We start from the raw sequence: 15,513 nt of genomic DNA, 5'->3' as shown, positions 1-15,513 counted from the left end.
GGGCAATGCTATCCCAGTACCAGCCCTGAAATGGCACAGAGGCTAGAGAAGCAACACCCATCCTCCTCCTCCTCCTCATTCAAGCTGCCACACCTGCATCCTAACCTGCAGAGAAGGAGGGAGAAAGAACCACGCTGCACATTTTCTTCAGGGTTACAGTGTTTTAATTTCCACAGAATTATTCCCCCTGATCCACACTTAACATTAAACAGCCTGGCCTACATCACAAGAGCTGGCAGCCTGTTGTGCGCTATAAGCTAAACAAGGACTAAAATCTAAAAAAAGTGTGATAAATTAGAAAAATGCATATTGGAAAAGATGGCAAAAACAAAATCCTTTAAGACTGGACTGCTGAAGTCACAAAGGATGCTGGGAAGGGGGCGATGAAAGGTGGCCAAGAGCTAGCCTCTCCCAGCATACCTGGGGGGGAGCAACCGGCTGCCTTCCACCATCGCCCTTCATCATCCCTCTCTTTTCTTTAACTCCTCTTATCAACCACAAACCACTTCTAATACTTCATGTTCCATTGTCAGTGACTTTGGGAGGCATTAGACAGGAACACTCAGTTAATGAGTTATGTTCTAATATGTTCTTAACTAATCAAACTATTCATGATCTAATAAAATATTAGTGTTTTTGCCCTTACAATTGAGCATGGTTTCAATCAAAACATACCAGGACCTCCTTCCTGGAGTGGGGCCACAGCTAAGAAACGGCAGCAGGGCAAAGCAACTCGCAAGGCGATGCACAAGAGATCTGCGACAGGGGGCACATCCTGGACTGGGGTGGATCGCCGAGGCGCTACAGGAGGGGTCCAGATCCCTGCAAGAGCTGCTTGGTCATCTGTGCTGAGGAGCGGGGTCTCGGGGGAGACTCGGAGATGGAGCTTCAGGCCTGGACTCGGACAGGTGAGAGCCAGCAGTGTGTCTTGACACGAGGACACAGGACCGGACTCCCAGAGTAACACAGACAGGCAAGAGGCAGCAGTGTGTCTTGAGACGAGGACACAGGACTGGACTCCCAGAGTAACAGACAGGCGAGAGCCAGCAGTGGCTTTAACACAAGGACCCAGGCAAATGTACACAGCAGTATTTCAAGCAGAGACCTAGAGAATAAGTTTGGCCTCCCTCTTGTGCTCCAACCCCCCTTCCCATCCCAGTCTCTCTTCTCCCTCAGTCAACCCTCTCATCCCCTCCAAAAAGATCCCCTCCCTGCAGCAAAAACCTGTTTCATTTTAAAACAAGTCAGGGTAGGGTGGGAGAGGGTTGGAGCCCTTGATGACAACAGTAAATTTTATTTCACCAACTCAATTTAAAAACATCACACAAAATACGTCTGTTCACATAGGAGAGCATAGCTAATAATAAAAGTTTTAAAATAGGAAATAAAACATCCTCTCCTGTTCAAGAGGTTCCATCTCAGTGGTGCTCCTCTCCTTCCCACTCCCCAGAACCATCTGCATATCCCACCCAGTCTTTGTGAGGTCATCACACAGGGGCTCTACTTGTCCTTCTTGCTCTCAGTCTCCGCCCCCTCTTCCCCTGTCTCTGTGGCGCCCTCCTCTGGCACTGTGGGGAACTGCGTCTCCTGCTTCTCCTCCCGGTTCTTCGACAGTTTCTTGGATTTCTGGTACAGCTCATTCAGACTGAACTCCCGGATAATGTTCTCCTGGATGGATAAGAGTAGCGCATAAGTGCACAGGGCCTTTGGATGCAGAGCAGCTGTGCTTTAACAGAACCCAAGGGGAGTGAGACGAACACCAGAGGACCCGCTGGTGCCCAGTCTGCCAGGCCTGCAGGGGTACTGGGCTCAGAATCTACCTGAAGAGTGACACACGGAGTCTGAGCCACAGGACTCAGAGCCTCCTGATCATGAAGCCGCTAGTGCCTGGACCTCTCTTACCTCAGTGAAGCTCCAGGACACGGCTCTCCCCTTCTTGTCGATCTGGGGGCGCCTCATGACCTCCTTCCCCCCCTGGAACAGGACGAGAGAGGGCAGCTGCTTTGTCAGAGGAGACGTGCTGACTTTATACCTGGACACACAGAGAGAGAGGGGTTAATACAGTGCAGACACACTGACTGGACACTACAGTACATTAACACTGCACTGAGAGAGAGGGGTTAATACAGTCCAGACACACTGACTGGACACTACAGGACATTAACACTGCACTGAGAGAGAGGGGTTAATACAGTACATTAAAACTACTCATATATACTCACTTCTTTGATACTTCTCCATATCGGCCAACATCAACTTTCCCAAACTTCAATCCTGCACAATTATACCTGAGAGACAAACAGGAGAAAGAAAAACAAGCATTTAAGTGGAGGACAGATTGTTTCATATACTAACATTTTGATCAACAATTTGAATGTTTCCATTAGCAGCACTGATCCTATGCTGTGACTGTCATGCCAGTGTCCATATCGGAGCTGTAGCTGACACCACAGGGATGTGCAGTTCCCAGGAGTGCCTGTACAGTGAGGGGGGCGCTGTGGCGTCTTACTTGAGCGACAGGTCCGCGTAGACCGAGGCAAAAGACTGGCACTCCGGAGACCAGTTGGCGAAGAACTCCACGATCCAGGTCACCCGGCTGTCTCTCTGCAGCTCCTCCTGTCCCCAACCAATCGACAAGCTCGTTAGCACAGCAATCGGCACTCGTTAACACCAATCAAAGGCTCTGCACTGACAAAACTCTCTGAGCCCCTGAGCCTCCGCGTTCAGAATAAAACCACCAGTTCCTAGAGAGCCGCTGCTCTCTGCAGAGAGGTGCCAGGTCACTCACTGGACAGCTCACCTGCAACAGGAGCCCAGGAGGACAGCAGGCTAAGCTGACTCCAACCAGCATGAAGACCCAGGGCTGAGACAGAGCTAGGAGGACAGGCCAGTTCGGGGATGTAGCTATAGGTGATCAGAGCACCTAAGTGTCCCCGTTAAAGTCCTATAGATTAGAGAACCCACTCCAGTTAGCCTTACAGATCAGGGTCCTCACTGCAGCTAGTGTGTGGTGTGTGAGAGGAGAGAGAGAGTGCTCACTCTCGTTCAGCGGTCTGATCTCTGAAGTGTGCGGTGTGTGAGAGGAGAGAGAGAGTGCTCACTCTCGTTCAGCGGTCTGATCTCTGAAGTGTGCGGTGTGCGAGAGGAGAGAGTGCTCACTCTCGTTCAGCGGTCTGATCTCTGAAGTGTGCGGTGTGCGAGAGGAGAGAGTGCTCACTCTCGTTCAGCGGTCTGATCTCTGAAGTGTGCGGTGTGCGAGAGGAGAGAGTGCTCACTCTCGTTCAGCGGTCTGATCTCTGAAGTGTGTGGTGTGCGAGAGGAGAGAGTGCTCACTCTCGTTCAGCGGTCTGATCTCTGAAGTGTGTGGTGTGTGAGAGGAGAGAGTGCTCACTCTCGTTCACCGGTCTGATCTCTGAAGTGTGCGGTGTGTGAGAGGAGAGAGAGAGTGCTCACTCTCGTTCAGCGGTCTGATCTCTGAAGTGTGCGGTGTGCGAGAGAAGAGAGAGAGTGCTCACTCTCGTTCAGCGGTCTGATCTCTGAAGTGTGCGGTGTGCGAGAGGAGAGAGAGAGTGCTCACTCTCGTTCAGCGGTCTGATCTCTGAAGTGTGTGGTGTGCGAGAGGAGAGAGAGAGTGCTCACTCTCGTTCAGCGGTCTGATCTCTGAAGTGTGCGGTGTGCGAGAGGAGAGAGAGAGTGCTCACTCTCGTTCAGCGGTCTGATCTCTGAAGTGTGCGGTGTGCGAGAGGAGAGAGAGAGTGCTCACTCTCGTTCAGCGGTCTGATCTCTGAAGTGTGTGGTGTGCGAGAGGAGAGAGTGCTCACTCACGTCAATGGTCTTGTCGCTGAAGTATTTGATGTACTCGGGTCCCATGTAGAGAGGAGGTTTACATGTCATCAGGAAGACTAGACGAAACAGCACAAAGAACAACATGTAGCAGAGTTAGTGTTGGTAGGTCTCCCATCATCAACATCTTTGCTGGATTAATGCCAACAACCACAATACTGTATATGCTATAATAGTAGGCGCTGTGAGCAGCATAATCAACTCGGAAGTGGAAGGTTGAGGGTTCGAATCCCAAGTGAGACGCTGTTGAGCCAGGTGCTTCACCTGAACTGCTCCAGTAAGATACACAGCAGTAAAATGGCGGCAAATAGAAGTCTCTTAGCATAAAAAACATAAGCCATATATATTACTTAGTAATAATTCCTGGAGTGATTATTCACAGCGTACAGGTCCACTGACTTGCTCCAGTTTAATAAGGATTATTGAACTGCAGTTCCCCCACCCTGCCTGTACAGAGTGAGGGGACGCTCTAGAGTATTAGAACCGGCAGTACCTACAGTAGCTATCTGACTGACCTATGCACAAAGTGAGGTACAGCAAGCCCATCCTGATGTCCAGTCTGAAGAACAGGATGACGTTGGCCACCTTACTGAACAGGAAGATGTTCCCCACGTGCTGCTCCACAGTGACTGGAGAAGAGAAAGGGTTTTAAACACAGTTAACAGGTTTAACTGCAAGTGTATAGCATATTATACCTACACACATTATACACTATATACCACGTGTATGCCCCTGCTGACACTGAATGAATGTGTATTTCAAGTGTGTGCACAGCCCAAATGTAAGAACACAGGCATTCAAAACAATTATTAGGAGGCCATGACTAGTAAGGGCCAGGGGAAAATCTGGCCAGGACGCCGGGGTAACACCCCTACTCTTTTCAAGAAACACCCCGCGGTTTTTAATGACCACAGAGAGTCAGAACCTCCGTTTTACTTCTCATCCTCTGCACTAAATGTGTATAAAGACCAGTAGTCAGGACATTGGGGTTAATGCCCCTACTCTCACTGACAGTGTCCTGGGTCTGTAATGACCAGCAGTCAGGACACCGGGGTAACACCCCTACTCTTTTCAGTCAGGACACTGGGGTCAACATCTGAATGACAGCATGTCCTACAGCATAGTGCTCCTGTTCCCCATTCTGAGGCTTGGCTTGAAAACTCTGGTCTAGAGGGAAGGGCGCCACCTACCGGTTGCCCACTGGCCATCAGTACATTATTTGGGGTTTGCATGCATCAGGACAGGGGTGTCAGACTCACTTCCTTGAGGGCCTGATGCCTTCTGGTTTTCCTACCAACCAGATAGGATGTTCCTTAAGCTGAATAATCAGCTTTTAAACAATACACTTCATTAAAGGGACAGTTCATTACAAACACCTCAGAGCCAGGCTCCACATGTTACACTTCAGCAGTTTGTGAAAGAATCAGACCCACTGCGCGCCTGAGCGCTCAGGCTGCTAGAAAGCCGGACGCGCCCGGAGCCGAGACGAGCGCCCCTGTGCGACTGGAGTGTCTTACTGGCTCTCCGGTTCTTCATCATCACGATGGCACTGAGGAACATGAGGATCTCCACTTCCCTCTGGGGGTAGAGCACACAGCACGTCAGGGCGACAGGGACAGCACACTGACACGCACCAGCCCACAGCAGCCATTGCTACCACTACCAATCGCAACACAACCAACACCCAACAGACTGCTCAGAGGGGTACGGCACACGGCACACTCTCCCACAGCACCCCACACTCACCCACGGCACCTCACATTCTCCCACTGCTCCCCACACTCTCCCACACCCACCCACGGCACCTCACATTCTCCCACTGCTCCCCACACTCCCTCCCACCCCCACCTGCACCCTCCCGCAGCTCCTCACCCTACATCACCCCAGGCCAGTGGCCGCCCTCAGCCCCCTCTCCCCCTGTGTGTACAGTAAACACATCAGGGCCAACGGACACACCAGCTGCCTGCTGCCCCAGTGCTGTGTGCAAAACAGTACAGGGGTCTCCAGCCCTGGGCCTTGAGAGATCCTGTCCAGTTAGTCCAGGGGTCCCGAGCACTGGGCCTTGAGAGATCCTGTCCAGTTAGTCCAGGGGTCCCGAGCACTGGGCCTTGAGAGATCCTGTCCAGTTAGTCCAGGGGTCCCAAGCACTGGGCCTTGAGAGATCCTGTCCAGTTAGTACAGGGGTCCCGAGCACTGGTCCTGGAGAGATCCTGTCCAGTTAGTCCAGGGGTCCCGAGCACTGGGCCTGGAGAGATCCTGTCCAGTTAGTACAGGGGTCCCGAGCACTGGTCCTGGAGAGATCCTGTCCAGTTAGTACAGGGGTCCCGAGCACTGGTCCTGGAGAGATCCTGTCCAGTTAGTCCAGGGGTCCCGAGCACTGGGCCTGGAGAGATCCTGTCCAGTTAGTACAGGGGTCCCGAGCACTGGGCCTGGAGAGACCCGGTCCAGTTGGTACAGGGTTCCCACCCCTGGCCCTGGACAGACCCGGTCCAGTTAGTTCAGGGTCCCCAGCCCTGGTTCTCCTCGTCCTCTCCAACACTCTCCCTGTCCTAACAGTCCCCTCGCCCTCTGTCTCCCCACTTGCCCTATGACCAACACCTGAGCTCACTGGCGAGTGTCTCTCTCTACCAGCCGGTCAGTCGCGGAGGTACCGGCCTGCTCTAAAATCACAACCCTGGACTCACCCAGTCGAAATCGCAGGAGTTGCCGTCCTCTCTGGTGGTAGACAAGTGCTCACAGATCCCCGGCGTCTTTCGCACCAGCAAGAAAATCACCGACAAAAACACTGACGCCACATAATACGGCTTGAGCAGCCACTTGTACACCCGGGGAAGGTGATACAGAAACGCCAGGAGGGGAGTAAGTAACGCCATTTTTATAACTCTCAAACAAGAGTGCCACTATATATATGCGGCGGATTGCTGGTGCAGACGAACATGCACACAGAGGTCTGTCCGCCGACAAATAATAACAGTCTGCGGTCGCAGGGAAGATTTAAAGGGGAAGTGAAGAGAGGTCACTGCGGACAAACAACAGACATAAAGCCACGCCTCTTGCGTAATCGGATTGGTTAGCTGTGGAGACATCTTGGATATTATTGGATATTACAGCTGTCACTCTTCTTTGCAAAGGGATAGGACTTTTTCGGTTGATCGGGCATTGTGACATACACTGTAAGGCCCTTGTAAAAGGGAAGTTTTTGAATGAGCTTTATTGATACGTAAAATTAGCCTTTTATTGTACCGTAAAGATGAGAAACTGTACGCCTCTAAATTTGGTGTCGGCTGTTAACATAAACAGTCAAATGAACACAAAAGCTTAAACCTAAATAAACAATTCTATACACTTATATACGAGTATTATTAGTGTCCAGAAAAGCGCTATATAATAATGCGCATTATAATAATAATGTATGATTATTGTTATTATATAGCACTTTTCTGGACACTCCACTCAGAGCTCTTTACGGGTAATGAGGATCCCTACCAGCACCAGTGTGCAGCCCCACCTAGATGATGCTCCAGTCTGCTCACACACACCAGCTCTCAGTGTGGAGGAGAGCAGAGTGATGAAGCCAGTTCAGAGATGGGGATTATAAGGAGGCCATGACTGATAAAGGCCAAGGGGAAATCTGGCCAGGACACCGGGGTAACACCCCTACTCTTTTTGAGTTTTTGTGATGACCACAGAGAGTCAGGACCTGAAGGACACCGCCTTTTTACAGTGTAGTGACCCCGCCATTATACTGGGGCATTAGAACCCACACAGACTGCAGGGTGAGCGCCCCCTGCTGGCCCCACTAACACCTCTTCCAGCAGCAACCTTAGGTTTCCCAGGAGTCTCCCCTCCAGGTACTGACCAGGCTCACACCTGCTGAGCTCCAGGGGGCTCCAGGGGGCTGCCAGCTGGGAGCCGCAGGTGCTGGTGTTTTGACACATAGTCAAAATACATGGTTTGACACCTACTGTCAAAATACCAAATAAGAAGTGTTATACACAAAAATACCAAAGAAATTACTGTAAAAAACAAAAGGCGATTCAGACATGACCGCAGCTCTGTGCTGAGACAGAGAAAGGGAAAGTGGCTGAGTCCCTGAGGGAGCACTGCGGTTCGGGCAGCAATGGAGGAGAACGAGGAGAAGGAACAGCTGAGTGACCAGCAGGACAGGAGATGGGTGGGTGGGCAGTAGGACAAAACCTTCACAAATCAATTCTGTTTGTGTGACACCTGTGACCCTTTCCACAAAGTGGTGAGAGTGTCAAACAACAGTCTAGCTGTTGAAGCCGATACAGTAACGTCTTGCAAGACACAGCTGGATGTAATCCTCCAGTTAGGAGAGGAGACGCTCCTTTACACAAAGGGTGGTGGGAGTGTGGAGCAAGCACCCCAGCCGCGTTGTTGTTGAAGCCAGTGCAGTGACAGCACTGGAGGAGATCCTCCAATCAGGACGGGAGCTTCTTCTTTACACAAAGGGGGGTGGGAGTTAAGAAACAGCTGGATGAGATCCTTGGATCAGTTGTCCACCTAGTGCCAAACAGGATAGACGGGGCAGATGGACTACTCTCAGCTGTTTAAGAATATTACATTTCTCCATAATGGATAATAGTGAAGAATACAGGTACTTAAGTGGAAGAACAACGCCATTAATAATATTCGCCTGCTCACTGATGTGACACTGAATTTAGACCGGTGATTCCTAAATGCTAATTAATTATACAGTATTTAAATAAAAACGAGAATGCGTCACTAAACGTCTGCACCATTGTAATTGCGTCTGGTGTGCAAATTTGATCTGAATCATGCAACAGCGGTTCACTGCTTCATTTTGAGTCTCCTATATATGAAGAAAGACGGTAGCGCCCAGTTTGCTTTGTCGTACGGAAGCTCACGGATTCAGAGCAAAACAACGCGAAGCACGGTGCGGTGGTTTGGTAGTATTTGTGTTAAAATTGCCAAGATTTATTTATTTTTTTTATTTCTTAAAATTAACATTTTTCTGCATCGATGACGGAAATTTTCTCTTTGTTTGGACAAAGCGACTCTCAAGGTCCCCCCGGCTCCTCGACGCTGGGCTACGGGCCGGGTAAACAGCCGGGGCCGCCACCCCAGAATCAGGTGTCCATGGCGGTACAGATGCCACCACAGCTCGGGGATGAGGGGCCTCCTCTTCGGAAGCCCGCAGCGATGAATGAGCCTTTTTATTTACTTCGGGAACTTCCAGGTAAACAGACTGCGCTCGCCCACATAGTCATCTTCGATAAGACTTTGCGTTATAGACGAGGAAGTAAAATATTCAGTATCATTCAATAGTTTCTTTTTTAAGTCGGTAAAAGTATTCAGAGATGTATTGTACAGGGCACAGCAGTGCAGAGCTTGAGAGGATGAATATAGTGTCCGAACTGTGCTTGAAACTAAATACGTCTCGTTGCTGTTCCGTTTCAGTTGTAACTTTGTGTGCTATTGTCCTGTAAGTTAGTGTATTAATCCCTCTCTCAGTGCACTGTTAATGTACTATAGTGTTCAGTCAGTGTGTCTGCACTGTATTAACCCCTCTCTCTCAGTGCAGTGTTAATGTACTGGAGTGTCCAGTCAGTGTGTCTGGACTGTATTAACCCCTCTCTCTCAGTGCAGTGTTAATGTCCTGGAGTGTCCAGTCAGTGTGTCTGGACTGTATTAACCCCTCTCTCTCAGTGCAGTGTTAATGTCCTGTAGTGTCCAGTCAGTGTGTCTGGACTGTATTGACCCCTCTCTCTCAGTGCAGTGTTAATGTCCTGTAGTGTCCAGTCAGTGTGTCTGGACTGTATTAACCCCTCTCTCTCAGTGCAGTGTTCATGTCCTGTAGTGTCCAGTCAGTGTGTCTGGACTGTATTAACCCCTCTCTCTCAGTGCAGTGTTAATGTCCTGTAGTGTCCAGTCAGTGTGTCTGGACTGTATTAACCCCTCTCTCTCAGTGCAGTGTTCATGTCCTGTAGTGTCCAGTCAGTGTGTCTGGACTGTATTAACCCCTCTCTCTCAGTGCAGTGTTAATGTCCTGTAGTGTCCAGTCAGTGTGTCTGTACTGTATTAACCCATCTCTCTCAGTGCAGTGTTAATGTCCTGTAGTGTCCAGTCAGTGGGTCTGGACTGTATTAACCCCTCTCTCTCAGTGCAGTGTTAATGTCCTGTAGTGTCCAGTCAGTGGGTCTGGACTGTATTAACCCCTCTCTCTCAGTGCAGTGTTAATGTCCTGTAGTGTCCAGTCAGTGGGTCTGGACTGTATTAACCCCTCTCTCTCAGTGCAGTGTTAATGTCCTGTAGTGTCCAGTCAGTGTGTCTGGACTGTATTAACCCCTCTCTCTCAGTGCAGTGTTAATGTACTGTAGTGTCCAGTCAGTGTGTCTGGACTGTATTAACCCCTCTCTCTCAGTGCAGTGTTAATGTCCTGTAGTGTCCAGTCAGTGTGTCTGGACTGTATTAACCCCTCTCTCTCAGTGCAGTGTTCATGTACTGTAGTGTGCAGTCAGGCAGTGTTCCTGTAGTTTCTAATACAGCTATTATCTTTTGCCCTTCTTTCAGTGGGGAATGAACTGACTGGGAACACTAACCTGATCACCCATTATAACCTGGAGCACGCCTACAACAAGTTCTGTGGGAAGAAGTTGAAGGAGAAGCTCAGCAATTTCCTGCCTGAGTTGCCTGGTAAGACGTGGCTGGGGTTACATCACTCTTGCTGTCTTGCCTGTCCTTTCCTCTGTCTCTCTGCTCTCGGTTCAGGCCGAGAGACTCTCCGGACGTCACCATGTGCACAGCATCCTCCCTCAGTCATGGCAGAAAACTGGAGTATTTCAGTACATGTAGGCGAAGAGAGGCGTATTACAGATGAGTAATTATGTCCTATTTATTACTATTGTCATGGGTAAAATCCACTAGTTTTGCCTTTTAAATTGAGGTTACACAGTGGAAAACCCCACGGTGCTGTTCTGGACGCCTCGTCCCCTGCTGGCTGAAGAGCCCCTGATTTTGGAAATGTTTCTTTCCCGTCGTGCTTCCTTGAAACCGCATTACAACGTCTTCCCAGCCCTGGAGAGACATCTTGACAACTTCAGTGTGAGAAAGAACAAGCGCTGCAATTAAATCTGCTGACTGGCAGGAGCAATCTGTCCAGTTTTGGATAATAATGATTCCTGACACTTAAACAGCGCTGTTATGGACACTTGGTTCAAAGCGCTTTATAGATAATGAGGATCCCCTCCACCACCACCAGTCTGCTCACCACACACCAGCTCTCAGTGGGGGGGAGAGCAGAGTGATGAAGCCAGTTCAGAGATGGGGATTATTAGGAGGCCATGATGGGTAAAGGCCAGGGGGAAATTTGGCCAGGACACTGGGTAACACCCCTACTCTTTTCAAGAAACACCCTGGGACATTTAATGACCACAGAGAGTCAGGACCTCGGTTTTACATCTCACCCGAAGGACAGCGCCTGTTTACAATCTAGCGTCCCCGTCACTATACTGGGGCATGAGGACCCACACAGACTGCAGGGTGAGCGCCCCCTGCTGGCCCCACTAACACCTCTTCCAGCAGCAGCCTTAGCTTTCCCAGGAGTCTCCCCTCCAGGTACTGACCAGGCTCCCTACTGCTGGGCTCCAGGGGGCTGCCAGCTGGAAGCTGCAGGGTGATATGGCTGCTGTCCATTATACTGTGTGCCCTCCCTGTGCGGTCAGATATCCGTCTCTTGTATGGCATGCCGGAGGAGGCAGGTGTCTGAGCTTTCCAAGAGACTGGTCCGCCAAGCGCATTGAGCGCCAGAGGGTACCAGTCTGAGGGGATCTGATGCTGCAGGATGAGGGCCGGGATGTTTCAGGTGTCAGGAGAGGCTGACACCCCTCTCTCTCAGTGCAGTGTTAATGTCCTGTAGTGTCCAGTCAGTGTGTCTGGACTGTATTAACCCCTCTCTCTCAGTGCAGTGTTAATGTACTGTAGTGTCCAGTCAGTGTGTCTGGACTGTATTAACCCCTCTCTCTCAGTGCAGTGTTAATGTCCTGTAGTGTCCAGTCAGTGTGTCTGGACTGTATTAACCCCTCTCTCTCAGTGCAGTGTTAATGTCCTATAGTGTCCAGTCAGTGTGTCTGGACTGTATTAACCCCTCTCTCTCAGTGCAGTGTTCATGTCCTGGAGTGTTTAAATCCTTCTCGGTTTCTCCCAGGGATGATTGACTCTCCAGGCTCTCAGGATGGTAGCTCTCTTCGCTCCCTTATTGAAAAGCCTCCGGTCTGTGGCAACTCCTTCAGCCCCCTCACTGGAGCCCTGCTCACCGGCTTCAGACTGCACACTGGCCCGGTCAGTCTGACTGTGTGTGTGTGTGCGCGCGTGTGTCACTGTTGTTGTGTTGTCACATTGTCGGTCAGTCTGTATGTGTTTCCCAGCAGCCCAGTGAGTGTCTTGTTGGCAGTGTTGCTGATCGGGACACTCGTTCTCTGTACACACTGCAGATCAGGGTGGCCCAGAGGAAGATGAGATCCCAGTCGTAGCACAGGCACTTGGATTTGCACTGCTCTTCAACACCAAGAAGCCTGCAGAGTGTACAGACGAAATGTAATCTTGTGGAGTCTTTTGCGCTCCTCACAGCAGGGAGTCATGCTCTGCGAATGAAACAGGGCATCGGGCTTTGTCTCAGAGCTGCGTCTGTCTGTCAGCGTGCTGACTTTCTCTTCTTCCACGCCAGCTGCCAGAGCAGTACAGACTGATGCACATCCAGCCACCAAAGAAGAAGAGCAAGCACAAGCACAGACACCACCGCCCCCAGGACCCCCTCCCGCCAGGTCAGTGTCCTGTCCTGACTACCCTCCCCCCCGCTGTCCAGACTGACCCCTCCCGCCTGGTCAGTGTCCTGTCCAGACTGACCCCTCCCGCCTGGTCAGTGTCCTGTCCTGACTACCCCCCGCTGTCCAGACTGACCCCTCCCGCCTGGTCAGTGTCCTGTCCTGACTACCCCCCGCTGTCCAGACTGACCCCTCCCGCCTGGTCAGTGTCCTGTCCACACTGACCCCTCCCGCCTGGTCAGTGTCCTGTCCACACTGACCCCTCCCACTGTCCAGACTGACCCCCCCCCTGCATGGTCACTGTCCTGCACTGGACACAGGTCCTGCACTGTCCTCTCACAGTCCCCCATCTCTTTCCAGAGACGCCCTCCGACTCTGACCACAAGAAGAAGAAGAAGAAGAGGGATGACGATCCTGACCGCAAGAAGAAGAAGAAAGATAAGAAAAAGAAGAAGGTGAGAAGACCATCTGTTACCTTTTTATGTTTATTAGTATTACCTGTCAGGCCATTTTTTATTTTTATAACCATTGTACCAGGGACTCAACTGCCTCCCAGTGCAGACACTTGCAGCTGTTGAAAGAGAAACCTTTCTGATCTAAATTACACGTTTATAAGTGTATTCAACCACAGTGTCTTTAGTGCCTGCACTATTTTTTTTGTCATATTTCCATCTTGTGCGGAGCTGCCGTTTGTGTTTTCCACACCTCGGCTAGCAGCTGTGAACCCCGTGACCGCACACAGGGGAGAGTGAGGAAGTGGGGGGGTGAGAGTGGGCTTGTCACAGGCAGCACAGCCTCGTACCGGAGGATCAGAGCTGATTGGAGGAGAGGGTCATCCCTCGCTGTTGGCACCATGTGTCTGCAGGTATCTGGGTAGCCACAGGGGGGCGCTGTATCACCCAACGAGCCCTGGCTGACTAATCCCAACCCACCCTAATGCCGGTGTCGCACTACACGACTTTTCCTAGGACTTTCAGTCGTAGCCTGCTTTTACATAATCGTTAGAAAATCGCAGCGAGTTGTAGAGAGTCGCAGCGCACGCCCGATACCGTCAGTTGTGTAGTGCGACACCCCCAGCGCTCTTAACAGCCCCTACGGCTCTCTGGGACAGGTTTGATTTTCTCGTAGCCAGTCACAAGTCGCAGGGGTGGGCTCTTGTGTCTGGGGCAGTCGCAGCTGATGAGCGCTCAGATGGAAGTACAGCGCAAACGATGTGGCCGCAAGGGAAAAAGGGAAGCGGGTGATTAGGGCTGTGCAAATGGAGGAGAGGCTCGTCGAACTCTGGAGCCAGCACACATATCCTTTCGATGTTTCGTGGTTGTTGTCTACTTTCGTGCGGTGCTCCTCTTCCTATTCCGGTGCGCTCCACCTTGATTGGCTGCCCGAGCGAGGCGACCTCGCGGTACTTCCGCGGCGCACGACGAGATTGGGAACCGTGATGGAAAGTCGTGAGGGAATCGTGTGATCGGTCACCCCCTGCGCTTCCTAGTCATACAATCTGCCACCCTCAGGACAGAAAAGGCAGTGAGATTCAGCAACTGCAGTCGATAAATTTGACATGCTCTCCGACCAGAAGTCGTGTAGTGTCGTGTAGGGTGACGCCGGCTTAAGCAACGCTCAATCTGTTGCAACCCAGGCTCGAACCTATAACCCTAGAGCTCAGCCAGCCGGGTGCCCCCGAGGCCCGTCACAGGGAAAGAGCTTGCCCTTTTTTTTTTTGTAAGCCGTTTCCTTTTATGGTGTCTTCTGTTCCAGAATCGGCACAGCCCTGATCACCCTGGACTGGCTGGATCTCAGCCCAACAGCAGCAACAGCCTGAGATAGTGAGCGAGACTGCCAGTCACCACTGACCTGGCTCTGACCTAAGCTGGCTTAGGATCGACTGCTAACAATGACCCCTGAACTCTGACCTCTGACCTCTGACCACGTCCATGCCAGGGTGCATGTGCGCACCCCCGGGTTTCAGGGTTTGTGCATTTTCTGTGGGCCCCCGCTGAAGACGGCTTCCTCAGAGCGCGGGTGGCTGTGCCATCGGGCTGGGACCCCCGAGCCGACTCACCCGGGGCCGCCCGGCGGGGGGGCCGGCCCGAGTCCGTCGGGACATCCTTGGTGTAATGGGGGCTGTGAGCAGGTCGCAGGAGTGACGTCGCCCGTGTTAAACCCTGCAGTGGCGGACCGGGTTCGAATCCCTGCAGGAGCAGGGAGAGCTGCCCTCGTCTCGCCGCCGTAAACCCTGGAACCCGCCGGGCTCCGGAGCTCCGGCTCGCGCCCGTGTGAGCAGCGGTCCGCAGCCATCGCCCCCCTCCATGCTGCTGGACAGCGGGCTCCAGATCTGGGCCGAAATAGTTTTCACCATGACCCCCGGGGTAAAGGATTCTGGTCATTTTTAATGTCCCCCCTCCTCCCCCCCCACACTAATACACCTTCCTAACCAGTAGTGTTAACGTGTGCATTGCTGAGCCCGTGCCTCGTCCTGTGTGTTGTTTTCTGGAACAGTACACCTCAGAAAGTACATGCCCTGTTTTTGAAATCAATAAAGCCCGTTTGTTACAGAGTGGTCGTGTTTATTCTGGGGTGTGACTCGGGCGGCGGGGTGCGATCAGGACGAAAAGCAGCCCCAGTTGTGTGGATCAGCGTTTGCCAGACTATTGCCCTTTCTGCCCCTGGAGCTGACCAGGGCCGCCAGCCGGGGCTCAGGCTGCGCGTCTGCCAGGCGCAGGGCAGCGGCTGGGTCGGCTTGAACAGGTTCTCCCGGAAGAGAAGGCCCGCGGGCAGGCCTTTTCAGGGGCTTGGTCGTGGTGCAGGTTTCGGTGTTCATCCAGTCCAGTAAAGCCTGTGGTGAGCTTGTTAAAAGCTGATCGGGGAT

The 15,513-nt window shown here is 51.8% G+C and overlaps 2 protein-coding genes across 3 annotated transcripts; one reads left to right on the top strand and one right to left on the bottom strand.

Annotated features, from left to right (window-relative positions):
* Positions 1–141: 141 nt before the first annotated feature.
* Positions 142–6,854, bottom strand: tmx2b (thioredoxin-related transmembrane protein 2b). The gene is made up of 8 exons (XM_069191326.1): positions 6,528–6,854; positions 5,361–5,421; positions 4,359–4,472; positions 3,826–3,902; positions 2,510–2,616; positions 2,223–2,288; positions 1,903–2,032; positions 142–1,668 (listed from the first exon to the last, which is right to left on the bottom strand). Exons 1-8 carry the CDS (start codon positions 6,714–6,716, stop codon positions 1,501–1,503), a joined length of 912 nt encoding a protein of 303 aa, XP_069047427.1. The 5' UTR covers positions 6,717–6,854; the 3' UTR covers positions 142–1,500.
* A 1,818-nt stretch (positions 6,855–8,672) lies between these two features.
* med19b (mediator complex subunit 19b) lies at positions 8,673–15,199 on the top strand. 2 transcript variants are annotated; one of them, XM_069191316.1, is made up of 7 exons: positions 8,673–8,761; positions 8,880–9,064; positions 10,399–10,521; positions 12,032–12,165; positions 12,551–12,647; positions 13,008–13,102; positions 14,403–15,199. In XM_069191316.1, the coding sequence occupies exons 2-7, from the start codon at positions 8,965–8,967 to the stop codon at positions 14,469–14,471; spliced, it is 618 nt and encodes a 205-aa protein (XP_069047417.1). In that variant the 5' UTR covers positions 8,673–8,761; positions 8,880–8,964; the 3' UTR covers positions 14,472–15,199. The 2 variants fall into 2 exon arrangements, with proteins under 2 accessions (XP_069047417.1, XP_069047416.1); XM_069191315.1 differs by having other exon boundaries at positions 8,717–9,064.
* The last annotated feature ends 314 nt before the right edge of the window (positions 15,200–15,513 follow it).

The sequence above is a fragment of the Lepisosteus oculatus genome, chromosome 6 (assembly GCF_040954835.1).
Source record: "Lepisosteus oculatus isolate fLepOcu1 chromosome 6, fLepOcu1.hap2, whole genome shotgun sequence".
Taxonomy (NCBI): domain Eukaryota; kingdom Metazoa; phylum Chordata; class Actinopteri; order Semionotiformes; family Lepisosteidae; genus Lepisosteus; species Lepisosteus oculatus.
The sequence above is the reverse complement of the archived record's forward strand: the minus strand, read 5'-3'. Positions and strand labels throughout refer to the sequence as shown.